Source organism: Dendrobium catenatum, unplaced genomic scaffold, assembly GCF_001605985.2.
Source record: "Dendrobium catenatum unplaced genomic scaffold, ASM160598v2 fragScaff_scaffold_1684, whole genome shotgun sequence".
NCBI classification, from domain to species: domain Eukaryota; kingdom Viridiplantae; phylum Streptophyta; class Magnoliopsida; order Asparagales; family Orchidaceae; genus Dendrobium; species Dendrobium catenatum.
Window position 1 is genome coordinate 637,277 of NW_021320146.1, and position 13,521 is coordinate 650,797.

General features: G+C 36.9%; 1 protein-coding gene across 4 annotated transcripts; it reads right to left on the minus strand.

Annotated features, from left to right (window-relative positions):
* Nucleotides 1–473: 473 nt before the first annotated feature.
* Nucleotides 474–12,638, minus strand: LOC110103136 (uncharacterized protein At4g18490). Of its 4 annotated transcripts, none has more exons than XM_020831723.2 (15): nt 12,473–12,638; nt 9,048–9,124; nt 8,634–8,757; nt 8,271–8,456; nt 8,032–8,135; nt 7,293–7,896; nt 6,827–7,012; nt 5,341–5,486; nt 5,138–5,258; nt 4,876–5,053; nt 1,656–1,723; nt 1,519–1,558; nt 1,257–1,427; nt 1,014–1,124; nt 474–929 (listed from the first exon to the last, which is right to left on the minus strand). In XM_020831723.2, exons 2-15 carry the CDS (start codon nt 9,094–9,096, stop codon nt 879–881), a joined length of 2,139 nt encoding a protein of 712 aa, XP_020687382.1. In that variant the 5' UTR covers nt 9,097–9,124; nt 12,473–12,638; the 3' UTR covers nt 474–878. The 4 variants fall into 4 exon arrangements, with proteins under 4 accessions (XP_020687382.1, XP_020687381.1, XP_028557201.1 ...); XM_020831722.2 differs by lacking the exon at nt 12,473–12,638 and adding an exon at nt 12,368–12,386; XM_028701368.1 differs by lacking the exons at nt 6,827–7,012; nt 12,473–12,638 and having other exon boundaries at nt 9,048–9,238.
* Between the last annotated feature and the right edge of the window lie 883 nt (nt 12,639–13,521).

Here is a 13,521-nt window from a genome sequence, read left to right on the forward strand (position 1 = left end):
AATCTCAAGTTTCTAGGTCAAATATGAGTTTTCGTGTCAATTTCAGGTCATTTTCAGGTTGCTGGGTCAACCCGAACCCGACCCGATTTTTAAAACGTGTTGATTTGTTGAACCCGAACCCGACCCGTTTCGGGTCTGGGTTGACCCTAACCCGGATTTTTTCGGGTTCGGCTCAGATCGTGTTTCAGGTCGTATCAAAATTGACACCCTACATGCAGTGTTTCGGAGCAAATAAAATGAAATAAAATATGGCCATAAGCCCAGACTTGACCCAAATAAGTTGGTCGGCTGTAAAATAGGGCAAATTATTCTGTGCGGATCCCGAACACCGTCTAGAGACCAATCAAAATACGCCACATCACCTCCTCTTGATGCTGCGCTCGGTACCGCTCGGTACTACTGAAGTGACGTTCCGGATGATGAACTGCATTCGGCATCCGCACAGAATAATTTCTCGTAAAATAGACCAATCTGAGAAAGCCTGACCTAGTCAGTGCATAGCTCAATAGTAGCGGTCAGACGCAACCGGTCAAACTCCCAAGTAATGTTTAAGAGGACTAAAAAGGAAAAGAAAATAAGATTTACACACCTGGATGTACTTATTTACGGGTCTCAATCATGGCTTAAGAGAAAGCGTCCTAAACAAATTTGAAGAGAAATCAGTAAGTTCATTTGTCCCTTACTAATGCTCCGACTGATTGCCTTATTGGCTTCGGCCAGTCACGTTTATCTCAGTGTAGGTGATGTTACTAATATCATCAGGAAAAGTAAAAAAAGGAAGTATGATGATAGCAGCAGAAGCATGACGGCTTCTGTTCTGTACACAATCATGAACTGCAGGAAGCTTTAACAAACAAAAGCAGGAATGTGTTCACTCTTCAGATTTGCTTAAGAAGCAGGCTAGAGGAAAATTTCTGAAGCGACTGAATGTTTTGAGTGTAAAGGAACACAATTTGGAGGATCAGATGAAACAAGGATAACAAAAATGGCTATTGTACTGATGAAAAGGATATCTTTTCCTCTAGCATGGGATAGTTGAGCAAGAGCAATGCATTATTGTTTATTATTGAGCGGACCTGAAGCTCCTTGGCTTCTTCGTGCTTCTTTCTCACCAAGTTGCATATCTGCAAGGTTATTCAGTAAGAATCCCAGCCTTTCTCAAAGGTAAAAGCAATATAAAGCAGAATGCAATTGCAATATCTTCTTTTCTATTTACATGATCGATGAACACTGTGCATAATACCAAAAAAACTTACATTTTCAAGCTCCTTTGTAAGAGTTTCAGCCTTTCTGAGATTGTCATCTTCCATAAAAAATGGTGAAACTCCAGCTACAAGATTTTCCATCTCAGGGACAGAAGTTAAAGAAGTTTGGTTTGTAAGAGGAATGAGATCCTTGCAAGTTTCTACGACTTTGATTTCTGGAAACTAAAAAATTAGAGGAAGAGGAAAAAAAATGAATTTCACCAATTAATATGATTAGGAGTAATAGATGTCCGTGCGATTGATTCATGCCCACCATTTTAACTTTGGCGTTTGGAGATGCTTCCAATGAAATCCTGGGAAAGAAGAATTTAATAAGTGAGAACTGAGAAGTCGTATGATAGATTCAAATATAGTCGGCATAATGTCAAATATTCAGAATGGATAAATAACCTTAGGTTAGCATTGGACCCTTCGACACATTCCAAGGGACTTGCGGTCTCCAGATTTGCAGCTGATTGCTAAAAGAGCAAATATGGAACGCTGAACAGGCTTTCCTTCAAACATATTAATTGCACCACATACAGGAATCTACCATACCATTACGGGCGGACACAAGCATGGATTCGCACCAGGTTAAATAAATACAGAATTTAAACATGCTGAAAACTTCAATAACCATAAACTGTCAAAACCTCATAGAGTTATATGAATACTTGTTCGACATAGGAAACAAAGTTAATATCAAGCACCTGGAGAAAGTTTTTTCAATCCCTTCAGCTTATAGTTAAATTTATTTATATACGGAGAAAACACATGTTTCAACCCCTGCATTAGGCAATTGCCCGCAAATGTGGTACTTTATGTCGGTTCAGCATAGTATATTGCCTCATCCTCTACATACCATATAAAATGGAGATATTTCCTTCGATATATGTTATTATTATAACTATTCAAATTTAACAATTTATAGGTAAGTTATCAAGGTAGGAACAAGGGATTTATGTAACCTATGACACCTTCTACAATGGTTAAGCAAAGCTTAAAAGTGGGTGACTCTCATGGGGCCTCTATATGGTTGAGTGTCTTTTTAATACATGATACATAATGAGCTTGCATTTGAGGGGGAGTGATAACTTATGTGAAGAATTGTCATAGGAGAGAGAAATTGATGTGAAACGTTCAAGAATTGCACATGAAATTATTTCAGAATTACAAAGTTTACCGCTTATAAGATTAGATTATCTAAAGTTGAGATTCAAGAAATTATCCGTTATCAAAATGTTATGATAAGCAATCACAAGCTAGTTGTTTGAGCCCAATTATGGATAGATCTTAAAAGTTTCACAATAATCGAATGCGGAAAATAATACAGAATCCAACGGTTAATATCAAGAACTTTCACTACGAGTACCTTGCTCACTTACACTCAATGTATACTCAAGGATGCCACGAAGATGGTTGCGATGCCAAGAGTCTTGAGCCACGGAGGGGTCGACGATGACGAGGAGGGCGTGAATGCTGGACTCTCGAGACTCCAAGTGTGCTTTGCAAATCTCCGGTCGTAGATGCTTGCAAGGATTGGCACGACTCTGTCCACGTATTCCTCCACGGTAGTTTCGTCTTCAAAACCTACGTCGAAGCAAGGTGACCGTAGGATGTCGACGCTTCCGTCGGCTTGGAAGACAATACCCCACTCAAACTCCGGATCCGCCATTCGACATCGAGATGGAGGGGAAGTGACGCCTTCTTCTGTCGTGGGCTTCTCAATTCACAAGAGAAGGGGGATGGGGGGCGGCGGGAGCAGGAAGCAGAGGGGGAGGCCGGTGGGGGCAAGGAAGGAGGGGAAGGTTTTGGGGAAGAAATTAGGTTAGAAGGAGATATGAAGGGGAATTACACAAATCTGAGATTTGCTTTCAGTTTTGTGTAATTTAGGAGGGATTTGCCTAAGATTTGAATTCCCAATCAATTAGATTTAATGCCTTGATTAGGGGAATTAATGGGGGAGGCAAGGAGAGAGGAGGCCGGCGGTTACAAGAGGGGGAAGGGAGGAGTTTTAGCAATAAATCCTGAAATCAATTTCAGGATTTGAAATTTGGGAGGGAATTTTGTTTTGGAATTAAAATATTAACTCCAAATTGAAGAGGGATTAATGGAGCAATTAATGATGGGAATAAACCCATGGGGCCGGCGGCATGGTGAGAGGGGAGGGGTGATGTGGTGAGTTATCAAGTTTCCAAATTAGAGAAATCCAATTTAGGATGAAAATAAAGTGATCCAATCTAATTTAAAATTAGATTGAATGACATTTCATACTTTCCTAATATGGCGTTTTGACAAATTTGGAAAGTTTAGGAACTCAAATAATTTTGAAATTCAAAATTTGAGCATGGGGGGAAATGTTGAAAGTGGCCGGTGGTGGTGGGTGGTCGGGTGGATGAAGGTGGTGGCGCCGGCAAGATGGCCGGCCGGAAATTTGGGGAAGGCCGGCGGTGGATTCCTCACAGGGGGCGGCGGCAATATGAGAAGGGGAATTCTTGTGGGAGAGAGGGGGAAGGAAGTGGATGGGAACACGATCAAGAAGATAAAATAAAAACTAACCACGAATCGAGGACTCTTCCGACGATTGGTGGGCCTTGCGAAATGCTCCCCTTGCGCTCTCTTCCCTCTCAAGCACTCATGCTAAGAAAGTGGAAACAAAGATAACTTTTCATTCAATAATTCATTAAGCCCAAATACAACATGACATGGCCTATATATAGGTCCCAAAAAAAAAGAAAATACAATGACTCTCTTGCCCTCAGGGCTACACTCATGACTCAACTTAGACCAAGGGTACAATAGGAAGTAAAAGAACAATGCATAAAAGAAATACATAAATAGCTAGAAATATAAACTCTGAATCTCGGCCGTCGATCTGCGCTGTCTACGGCGATACACATGTCTGAACCTCTGGTCGATGTCCACATCAGAAATTGTTTAGGCATATGATAGTATTAATCTAATGGGTAATTGAAAAATATGTTGGTGCTCCTTAACACACCAAACCACATTTAAATTAAAAAATAAAAATAAAAATTAATACTCCAATGGGAAAAAAATAGAGGATTAGGAATGAAGATATTTATATGAACATTTTTGTTTGAAGAATAAGACCTATGAGACTTTTTGATGAAAGGGAGCTTGCAGTTTCATTGAATTTAAAGGGTCCGTTTCAGGAAAGGACATGCATTTTAAGACTATTAAGATACCTTTACAACTTTTGTTAAACAATTCTAGTTCATTCTTGAGGTAAAGCAAACTCGCCCAGTTTTCAGCAAGAATGGTTTACACCCACCGCCAGCCACCATCGCCGCCACCCGTCGTCGGCCGCTACCCTTCGTCGCCGCAGCCACCCGTCTGCCGATCACCATTATCTTTAAACTTTATACTACATTTATTTTACTTCAATAAAAAAATAATTCACTTGAATTTACTTTACACTCGTCCAAACAACAAAATATTCATTTTACAATGCATTCTTTTTTTAGATACTCAAACAGCTCCTTAATATAGTTGCCTTTAGTTGCATGGCATGAGAAAAAAGATGAAAATTATTATCAAATGATTATGATAAGCATCTATTCCAAAAAATCCGAAGTGTATTAAATAATTAAAAATGGCAATGAAAAACCTCATCAATCTTCCGCTTCAAAGATGCATGCAAAGAAGCTTTCATCTCAATATTGGCCGAGTTGGTTGTTTTAGATGCGGCATTTAAAGGGCATTCCATCCTTTTCTCCAAAAACGGCACTGATTTTGCTTCTCTTGGTTTTGCAGAATTTGGTTTGTTTTGATTCACATCTATCATTCTGAATTCCAAAGAATAGTATAATTTTCAAAAAAATTGAATATGAAGTAATGACCACAACAGTAAGATCGTCATATCATCATACTTCGAAATAGCAGAGCCAATAATACCACGATGACTGTTATCACCCGAAGTGGCACCCTTATTAGTTTTAGTGATCTGAGAACCAAGTCTATTGCTGGAAATAAGTTTTGCTATGACATTCTCTGCTTAGGAAAAGAATTTAATATCACACAATGATCAGAAGAACAATTAAAACCCAACAAATAAAGATACATAATTTGTTACCTTTTACTGAACCAGTGTTATTACCAGCATATGACCCCTTGGGGTCAATAGTAGTATCAGTAATGGGTTTCTGAAGTCTAGGCGTTGCCACGTTTTTGGAACCCAATGAATTTTGGTGGGATGCACTTGAAGTTTTAATTTGTAAACTGGAACAAATTTATATAACGAATACTTGGAATAGATTCATAAGCCTCGGAATTCAAATAACATAAACAAAAGTATGTGTAAATCTGCCAAGAATTTAAGCAAAGAAACAAAAGCAAAGCCTCGTTCAAGAAGCAAGAACCAAGAAGCAAGTGGGATTTCATTAACAATAGCAACTTGTGATTCATCTAAGAAGTTAACTTAGTACTTTCTTTTCATTGTTAGTAAAATGGCAGCTTATCATGCATCTAGATTTCCCACCAATGTTTACTTTTGAAGGAAAGATTCCCAATATTAGCAAAATTATTGTTGTATTAGTCCTGCATTTTTTGCACCTTTTCCAACAGTAAATTAACTTACGAGAAAACAACCCAAAAGAATCCACTAAATATTAGCAAGTGTCCAATTTAATCCCAGATTTTTGGACTGCCCTAATTTCCTTCAACTATTATTAAACCAATTTGATTATAGGATTGAAAATGACAATTAAAGTTAACACCATAGTTAAATATGAGGATATTTTAAATATATATATAAGTGTATGCGAAATTATATTTCTTAAGTTTCTCTATTTTAAAATTTTTTCTCATTACATTAACCTTGAAGAGACGACCTTTTCCAGGTTTTTCTTCAAGACAAATGATGACATTCATAGCATATTTATAATTTGAACATTAAAATAAATAAATAAATAACTCGCGTGCATTTTGAAACAAAAACTACTAAGTGAAGATCAAATAAGGCTTGAAACATATAAGAAATAACTTCATGGCTATTCTATAGCTTTTTCTTTTAGGTACACTTTCAATTGAATCTTTTGCACTTATTTCTAAGTTTGATGATCCAAACTCCTTTCAGAAATTTGTGAAGAAATGTTATACTTAATATGGAAGCAGATAAATAAGATAAAATAATGGTCTTTAGTGTAATATAATTCCAGTTCCTTATGCATGAAATTAGAATTCAATGCATGAAAACCATAGCTTATTACTCACTAAAATATCTGCTCAAATGAATGCTGGAGGATTAAAAAGATGATTCAAAGCAAAACAGTTTTTGTTCTCTAAAGATAAAAAGCTATTCTAAGCATATACCTAGATGCCTAGATGGACCAGAAATATCGCAGGTCACAAACTTACTTATCAAGCGGTATGATATTCAATATTAGCTTTGTTTAACACCCGGAACACCTATCTTTATACACTTAGATTTGATTTTTAACATGTCATCCATAGTTTGTGTTGGCTCCTTCAATAAATAAGACGGATATGGCATGCACAATAAAATCACTCCACACTTCACATTTTACATCCCGATATATGGTAAACAAATTCAAACTCACCTGTTCTCCTTAGTGATGGATGCATGAGTGGTCTTTGCTCTGGCATCCAGCGTAGAATTGAATGGCTTTGATATAAATGCTGAAATTTTTTGGGGTATATTATCTTCCAAATTACCGATGGATTTCAACTGCAGACCAGTGCTCATTAACCCATGGAGCTTTGTAGATCCCCCAAACTTTATCTCGCTGTGTAAATGATGTTATCCATTCATTCAGTAAAACAGAAATGAATACTCCAATTTCCAATAAATTTGAATGAGCCATCCTTATTATCTGAATCTGGTTTTGTTTACTCTATAACCATCATTCTTATGTAAAATCACCGAATCAGTTCAAAATCACACATGGAACTAAAAAAGCATAGAAAAACAGATATTTTCAAAATTCACTTCAGATTTTAACTTAGCAGTTTGGATTTTCAACTGTTTACATGAAATAAACTTATAAGTGATAGAGAAACTAGTACCTCTTCAATGGTGGTAGCATAAGATTTTTGCGTGAACTATTTTTCTCTGGTGGTACTATAAGATTTTGGCAGGAATTCTGCTTCTCATCAATATTTTTCACTCCCTCAGTCGATTTATTTAGGCCACTGGAGTTGTTAGCATCTTTTCTGATTTTAATTGAACCAGTAAGACTTCCTGTTATCCTGGCTGATAGACCTTTGTTCTGATTCTGAAGCAAAGTGCCAGGATTTGGTAGTTCATTCTCACTTGCTTTTGTCCAGCATCCTGAATTATATGAATCTACAGGGCTCGAGCTCATGGAAGGTGAACTACTGATTGGATGTATAGAATCATGCTTTGACATTATCTCTCTTGGCTTGACAACATCCGAAGGAGCACTGTCCATCTGTATTTCAGGCAGAACTACTTCTGTGGAACCATCACCAGAAAAAGATTGAAGGGAGAAATATTTGCTGTTATCAGAATTTTCTTTTGTCAAATAATTTTCCTCAGAATGTTCTCTCCCTGCCATAGTGACACAAGTTTTCTTCTCATTATTTTTTGGAATATCAGCTCTTATGCCAAAAGATACTTCGGTCTTGTGAGCAAAATCAGAACGTTGGTCTGAAAAGGTAGCAAGTCATAAGAATTTCAAATGTTAAGGACCATCTCCTGAATGGATTCAAGTGGTATTTAAACATGATAAGTGTGCAAAATTTTAACTCCTTGCTATGTTGATGCTTGTTGAGTTATTATCACCTGATACTTGATTCATTTCATGCTTAGAAGGAAGTTCTGGTACATTTTTGTCAGAAAAATTGATTGGTCTTTTATCCTCCTGTGATTTTGAATCAAGATCGAAACTGTTCCAGTAGAACCACATTCAGCAAAAATGCATGAATTAGGCCATGGATTTTGTTTATAATGAAAATACCAAGCTTCAGCAGTCGACAAGCAAGAGAAAAAAGTTGGCTTATATCCGCACTAAATAAGCATACCTGTTGAAATCAAAATCAAAAGAGAATTTGTCGTCTTTTGGTTCTTTTTTTCCTTTAACAAGTTCTTTGGAAGACTTTTCAGTTGTCTTTTCTTTTTTCTTAGACGGACTAGAGAAATCAAGATCAGGCACATCCAACTTGAAGGAGGGCAGTTTGTCAAAGTTCCCACTGAGTTCAAAATTATCACTAGACAAAAGGTGTCATCGTCAGGTTCTTTCTGTATATGAAAGTCATATTTTGATTTAATTCTACGGGGAAAACACCAAGATGAATTTTTCAAAAATCAATAGCTTGTATGAGTCTGAAGTGCTTTTATTATATAACTATAATAAATTAAAAATAACTAGTAAGCAAACGACTTACAGTTCATCAAATTTAAAGGAAGCCTTTTTATTCTTTGGGACTGCTTCCACGTCAAAATCAACTGAATCATTTCCCAATTTTGTTGATTTCCACGAATTGAAAAAATCCTTCCCAAAATCATCATCTATGCATCGGAACATAGCAGATAAAACATAATGCTACCAATTCAGTAAATTAAAAATGGGAAGAAATGCTTCATTCCAAGTAGAAAAGGAAAAAAATAAGCACATGAAATGGTGTCTAATTTGCATTTAGACCCCAAAAGATCAAATAAACATGTGACAGCTACAAATTATGTATTGGCAATAGCAGAAGATTTGTCAATAATTAATAAGAGATATATCCTCCTCACCTCAAGGTCCAAGATAATTTAATTAGGAGATATTTGTTCTTTTAAGGAGAAAGAAACCTAACCTGGAGTTGCTCTCTTCTTCAAATCTGCATTTGAAGCTCCTTTCTGCATGTCTTCCACTTGATGTGTATGCCAATTACTTGAAGTTTATCAACAACAAGAATGTAATTGAACTGCGGACAACGAAAGAAAATTGGATATAAAGAGGCATTCTCAAATAATCTTTCTATAAATTGAATAATAAGGAATAATACAAAAATGTCATTCTCAGATACAAAGAATAATTTCAATTGGCCGGAAGATTTCACACCTCTTTGGGAAAAGAAATAAATTGACACTTACCAACTAAAAAATAAATTGCTTATTTTTCTATATTCATGATACAATTGCTCATATATCTTATGATTTGCAAGCATGTAATTATTAAGTTTGTAGCAGGAGCATGAATCATCACATAATATTCATAGCCATACATTGTAGCTCTATGAATAATATTGTTATGAATTGATCCAAATTTTAATTAGAGTTATTTGTAGTTTCTTTAATTTTCTTGTGTAACTACTGTGTTGCCTTTAGAAGTTTATAAATAAGAGATGGTTGTTATATGATAAGCTAAGCCAATCAATAAAGAATTAAGTTATGTTTTCAGCTCTCTCTCTCTCCCCCCCCCTCTCTCTCTCCCCTCTCCTAAGAAGCTCAAGAGAAAGAGTTTCTTCCTCAAAGAAGATCCGACAATTGGTATCAGAGCTAAGTGGAGGCGGAGAAAGTTTTATTGTCCAAAGAAAACGACTTGGAAGAGAGGAGGCAGTAGGGAGGTCTCTTGCAAAGACCCATCGGTGTTGGGAGCAAGGCGGAGACGCGAACGCGTTAGTTAGGCCGAATGTGGATCAACTGTCGGAGCTTGATTGGAACAGGGGCCGAAGGGCGTGCAGATCCGATCGAAGACAGATCACGTACAGGCAGGTACCGCATGTCGGTGACGCGGGCGGACACGTACAGGTGAGGCCGAGTGGCCTAGTGCCGCCACAAAATCGTGGTTGGACTGCGCGTGTTACGCGTGGGAAAACGTGCTCAAGCGGATTGAGCGTGATTCCACACGTGAGCAAGGCACGGTGGATCTGGTCATTGGTTACACGAACATGCTAGAGACGTAAGGGTACACAGGCGGAAGTTGCGAGGGCAGGAGGACACGAAAAGTGCAGGGAGGAGTTTTCGGGAGCTAAAGCACTGTGGGCTCTGAAAATTTGCGCCCCGGCTTCTCTGCGGACCCCTTTTCTTTCTTTTTCGTTTGTTTTCGGGTTGTCAAGGAGAGTTTTCACAAGTTAGTTCCGAGGCAAATTTTTAGAAGGCAGATTGAGTTTGAAATAAGACATTACCTAAAGATTTTTCCCTCATTTTGTGAGGACTTTAGATCTAAGTTCAAGTTTCCTATAAGCACAAGCCCCTATAGTTAATTACCCCTCTCGTTAACGAAAAAATAAATCTTCGATTAAGGCAAGTCGTCAAACAGATACGTAGAGATACATAATATCTGGTGTATAGTAGAAGCATGGGTTTAGTTTTTGAGATTTAATATTTAAAATTGAAAATTTTACCATCTTTAACCTAAAGTGGATGGCCAGGGAATGGATGATAGACCTGATCAAGATCCTATGGTTCTTTTTCATTAGTTTTCGACGAGGTAGAGGAAAGGAGAGCTTCAGGGTCTCAATTTGAGCCTGATCGGGTGTGTGAGAGCAGGAAGGAAGTTGAAATCGGGAACAGGGTCGAAAAATATGAAGGCTTTTGGCAAACATGGGCCTATATTGATCAGTGGTGATGCTCAACATATGGAGGATTTGCGGGGTTTGGCGGGGATGCACGTGAATTGAATGGGAATGGAGCATCTTGCGTGAAGTGGAAGAGCAGAGGTGTGGGTTCTAGAATTTGGCATGTGTACGTAAGGTAGCAAAAAAATAAGAGGCTCGCGTGAGCAGAAGAAAAAGAACGGGAAGCCATTTGGTTTCATTTTAACAGCGAGGCAGAGGGTTGAGGGCAGCTGTGATCTAGACGTAAGATGTGGGATTGACGGGAAGAGACGCGAATTCAGCTAGACAGGGCCAAGGTAAAATTCGAATGATTTTTATTTTTTATTTTTTAATTAATTAAATTAACAATAATAAGCTATTATTGTTATTGAATTCTAAAATGACATAATGGATCCATTGCTCACATTTTTCTTGATTTGCATGCGAATATATGCATTTTGCCTCGAAATATGCATCGAGTTCACCATGTGATATTAATTGGACAATTTGATTGTCAATTTTGTGTATTGATGATGCTTCGAACGCAACAACGAAGTCCGTTTTACGATTGGAAGTCGTTTGGGTAACGTCGCGTGCCAATTTCGGGTGTAAAACACCAAAAAAAAGATCATCAAACAGTAAATTGATGTCAACAATTTGGAAACAACTAAAAAATTAAGATGTACTGGATAAAATGAATATTAATTACATTCTAAAGGGGATATAATGGGCAACTGAAACATCAAGATGTATATAGTAGTTCAAACATAACAGAATCATCAAAGAAAAAAGTCCAACTTTCCTTATTTTTTTCTGAATTCATATCTGGAGAAGCATCCACCCACTTCATAGATTTAAGGCAATTCCCGCCTTGTTTGCATAAGCACGCTTAAGGACACCATCGCTGTTAGATTTAAATTTAACACCAAGGATCTCTATTTAAGCACTCGATGATTTTGATTTCACTCCATTTTACTCCATTATCTAAGCAAATGCTTATTTAGAGCCATGACAATATGAAACTCATTGCAGTTACCCAATCAAGAAAATTTGTTGATCAAAATTTCATAACAGTCAAATCGCGTACTTCTCCCACAACAAATGTAGAAATATTCGAGGGAGACCTTTGGACACGTTCCTCGTCTGAGCCCCGAATGGTAATCATTAGTTCGATATTAACAGACCATGAAACACAAGAATTTACCTCTTTGGAAATAACCTAGCAATCACCATGTCTTAAAAAGTTTCATGTCAAGATTCTAAAATCGTTCAATAACCATAATTCTCTTTGATTTGGTAATGAAAAATTAAATGGAATTAGACCGCCTATTATTCATACGGGCATATAAAAAGACCAGCTAGGATGTTATAATTCATCGATCCAACTGGAAATCCTTCATTAAGTAGCTTCAGGCTAGATTTCTCTAAGGAAAGATGTTTCACAATTCATGGAAATACAAACCTCCATGAAATTCCATAGTTTCAAGATTCAGAGAATCAATTGCGAGAAACAGAATAGAACAAACATCTCCACCAACATTCTCAGAAAACATCCAGAATGACGAGCTAAGAAAAAACAAAAAGAGGAAGCTAACCAGCAATAGAAAATGCTCGTATCGGAGCGTGAGAACTATCAAAGTGGAAGCAAGCGAGGGAGCGTGGGAGATGGAAAGAGAGAAAGATTGTTAGGATTTGCTCACTTGCGATCTATAAGCGGTTCGCCGATCGCAGATTTTGAACAGCGACCGATTGATGCCTGCTGGCCTCGACTGCTTTCCGGGTCGCCGCTCCGCTCACTAATTTATAGGCTCGACGCTCCACTGCACCATTCGCCAGCGAGCGGGAAACTCCCGGTGAGCATTGGTGGGCCGGGCCGGACAAACAATATCAGAACCGGACTGGTAATATTAATGTGTGGTTAGCAGGTTTTGTATTTTGTTATTAAATGTATTAATAATTAACTCATAATTTCAATTTTGTGTGTTCATCACTCTAAAAAAAATGCAGATATTATATTCAAAATTCGAAATTTGCTAAATAATTATTTAAATTTTTATAAATTTGAAATAAATAGCTCACTCAAAGTCACCAAACATATACCTAGAGAGAGAGAGAATTATTCTTCTAAAATAATAAAGCCTTTTTTCTTTCACATTTTTTAATCTTCTGTTATAAATTTTGAATAACTAAAATTTCAAGCGACACAGCTCATCTTGATTTGTTAGTTGGGAGTTTTGAATATCAAATAAGAGGTCTTAAGTTCGAGTTTTATGAATGTGATATGTGTTAATTTATCTTAATTGGCCTAATTGTCCCAAATAAAAAAAATTCATGCCACTGAAAAATTTTTAGCTATTTTTACATAATAAATAACTTCAAATGATCTAACATGTGCAAATAAGATAAGCTTTATATATTAACAAAAAATATCTTGCAATCTCTCTGTCTTTCTAAGATTTTATTTGGAATAATTTTCTTGCTTGTTAAAACAACTTTTAAGCATAAAAAACTTCCAAATTAAAAATTTTTTAATCTCGAAAACAACTTCAAAAAGAATAAAAGAACGATACCAAAGCAAGTCAAAGTGAGGAGAATGTTCATGAGAGAACTTCTCTCAACCAAAGATAAACATGATTTATTTTTTCCCTAATTTTTCCTTCACTTCTATTGCTTAAACTTCCAATTTATGAACTCTGCAGAATATATCTCATTCATTTTTTATTTAAATTAACTTATTTATCAAGCATAT

Coding starts and splice junctions, on each gene's coding strand:
- LOC110103136 (XM_020831723.2), bottom strand. CDS start 9,096: ATGCAGAAAGGAGCTTCAAATGCAGATTTGAAGAAGAGAGCAACTCCA. Junction 5,054..5,137: donor ATTGGCTCTGCTATTTCGAA/GTATGATGATAT, acceptor TTTGGAATTCAG/AATGATAGATGTGAATCAAA. Junction 930..1,013: donor ATCCCATGCTAGAGGAAAAG/ATATCCTTTTCA, acceptor TACACTCAAAAC/ATTCAGTCGCTTCAGAAATT.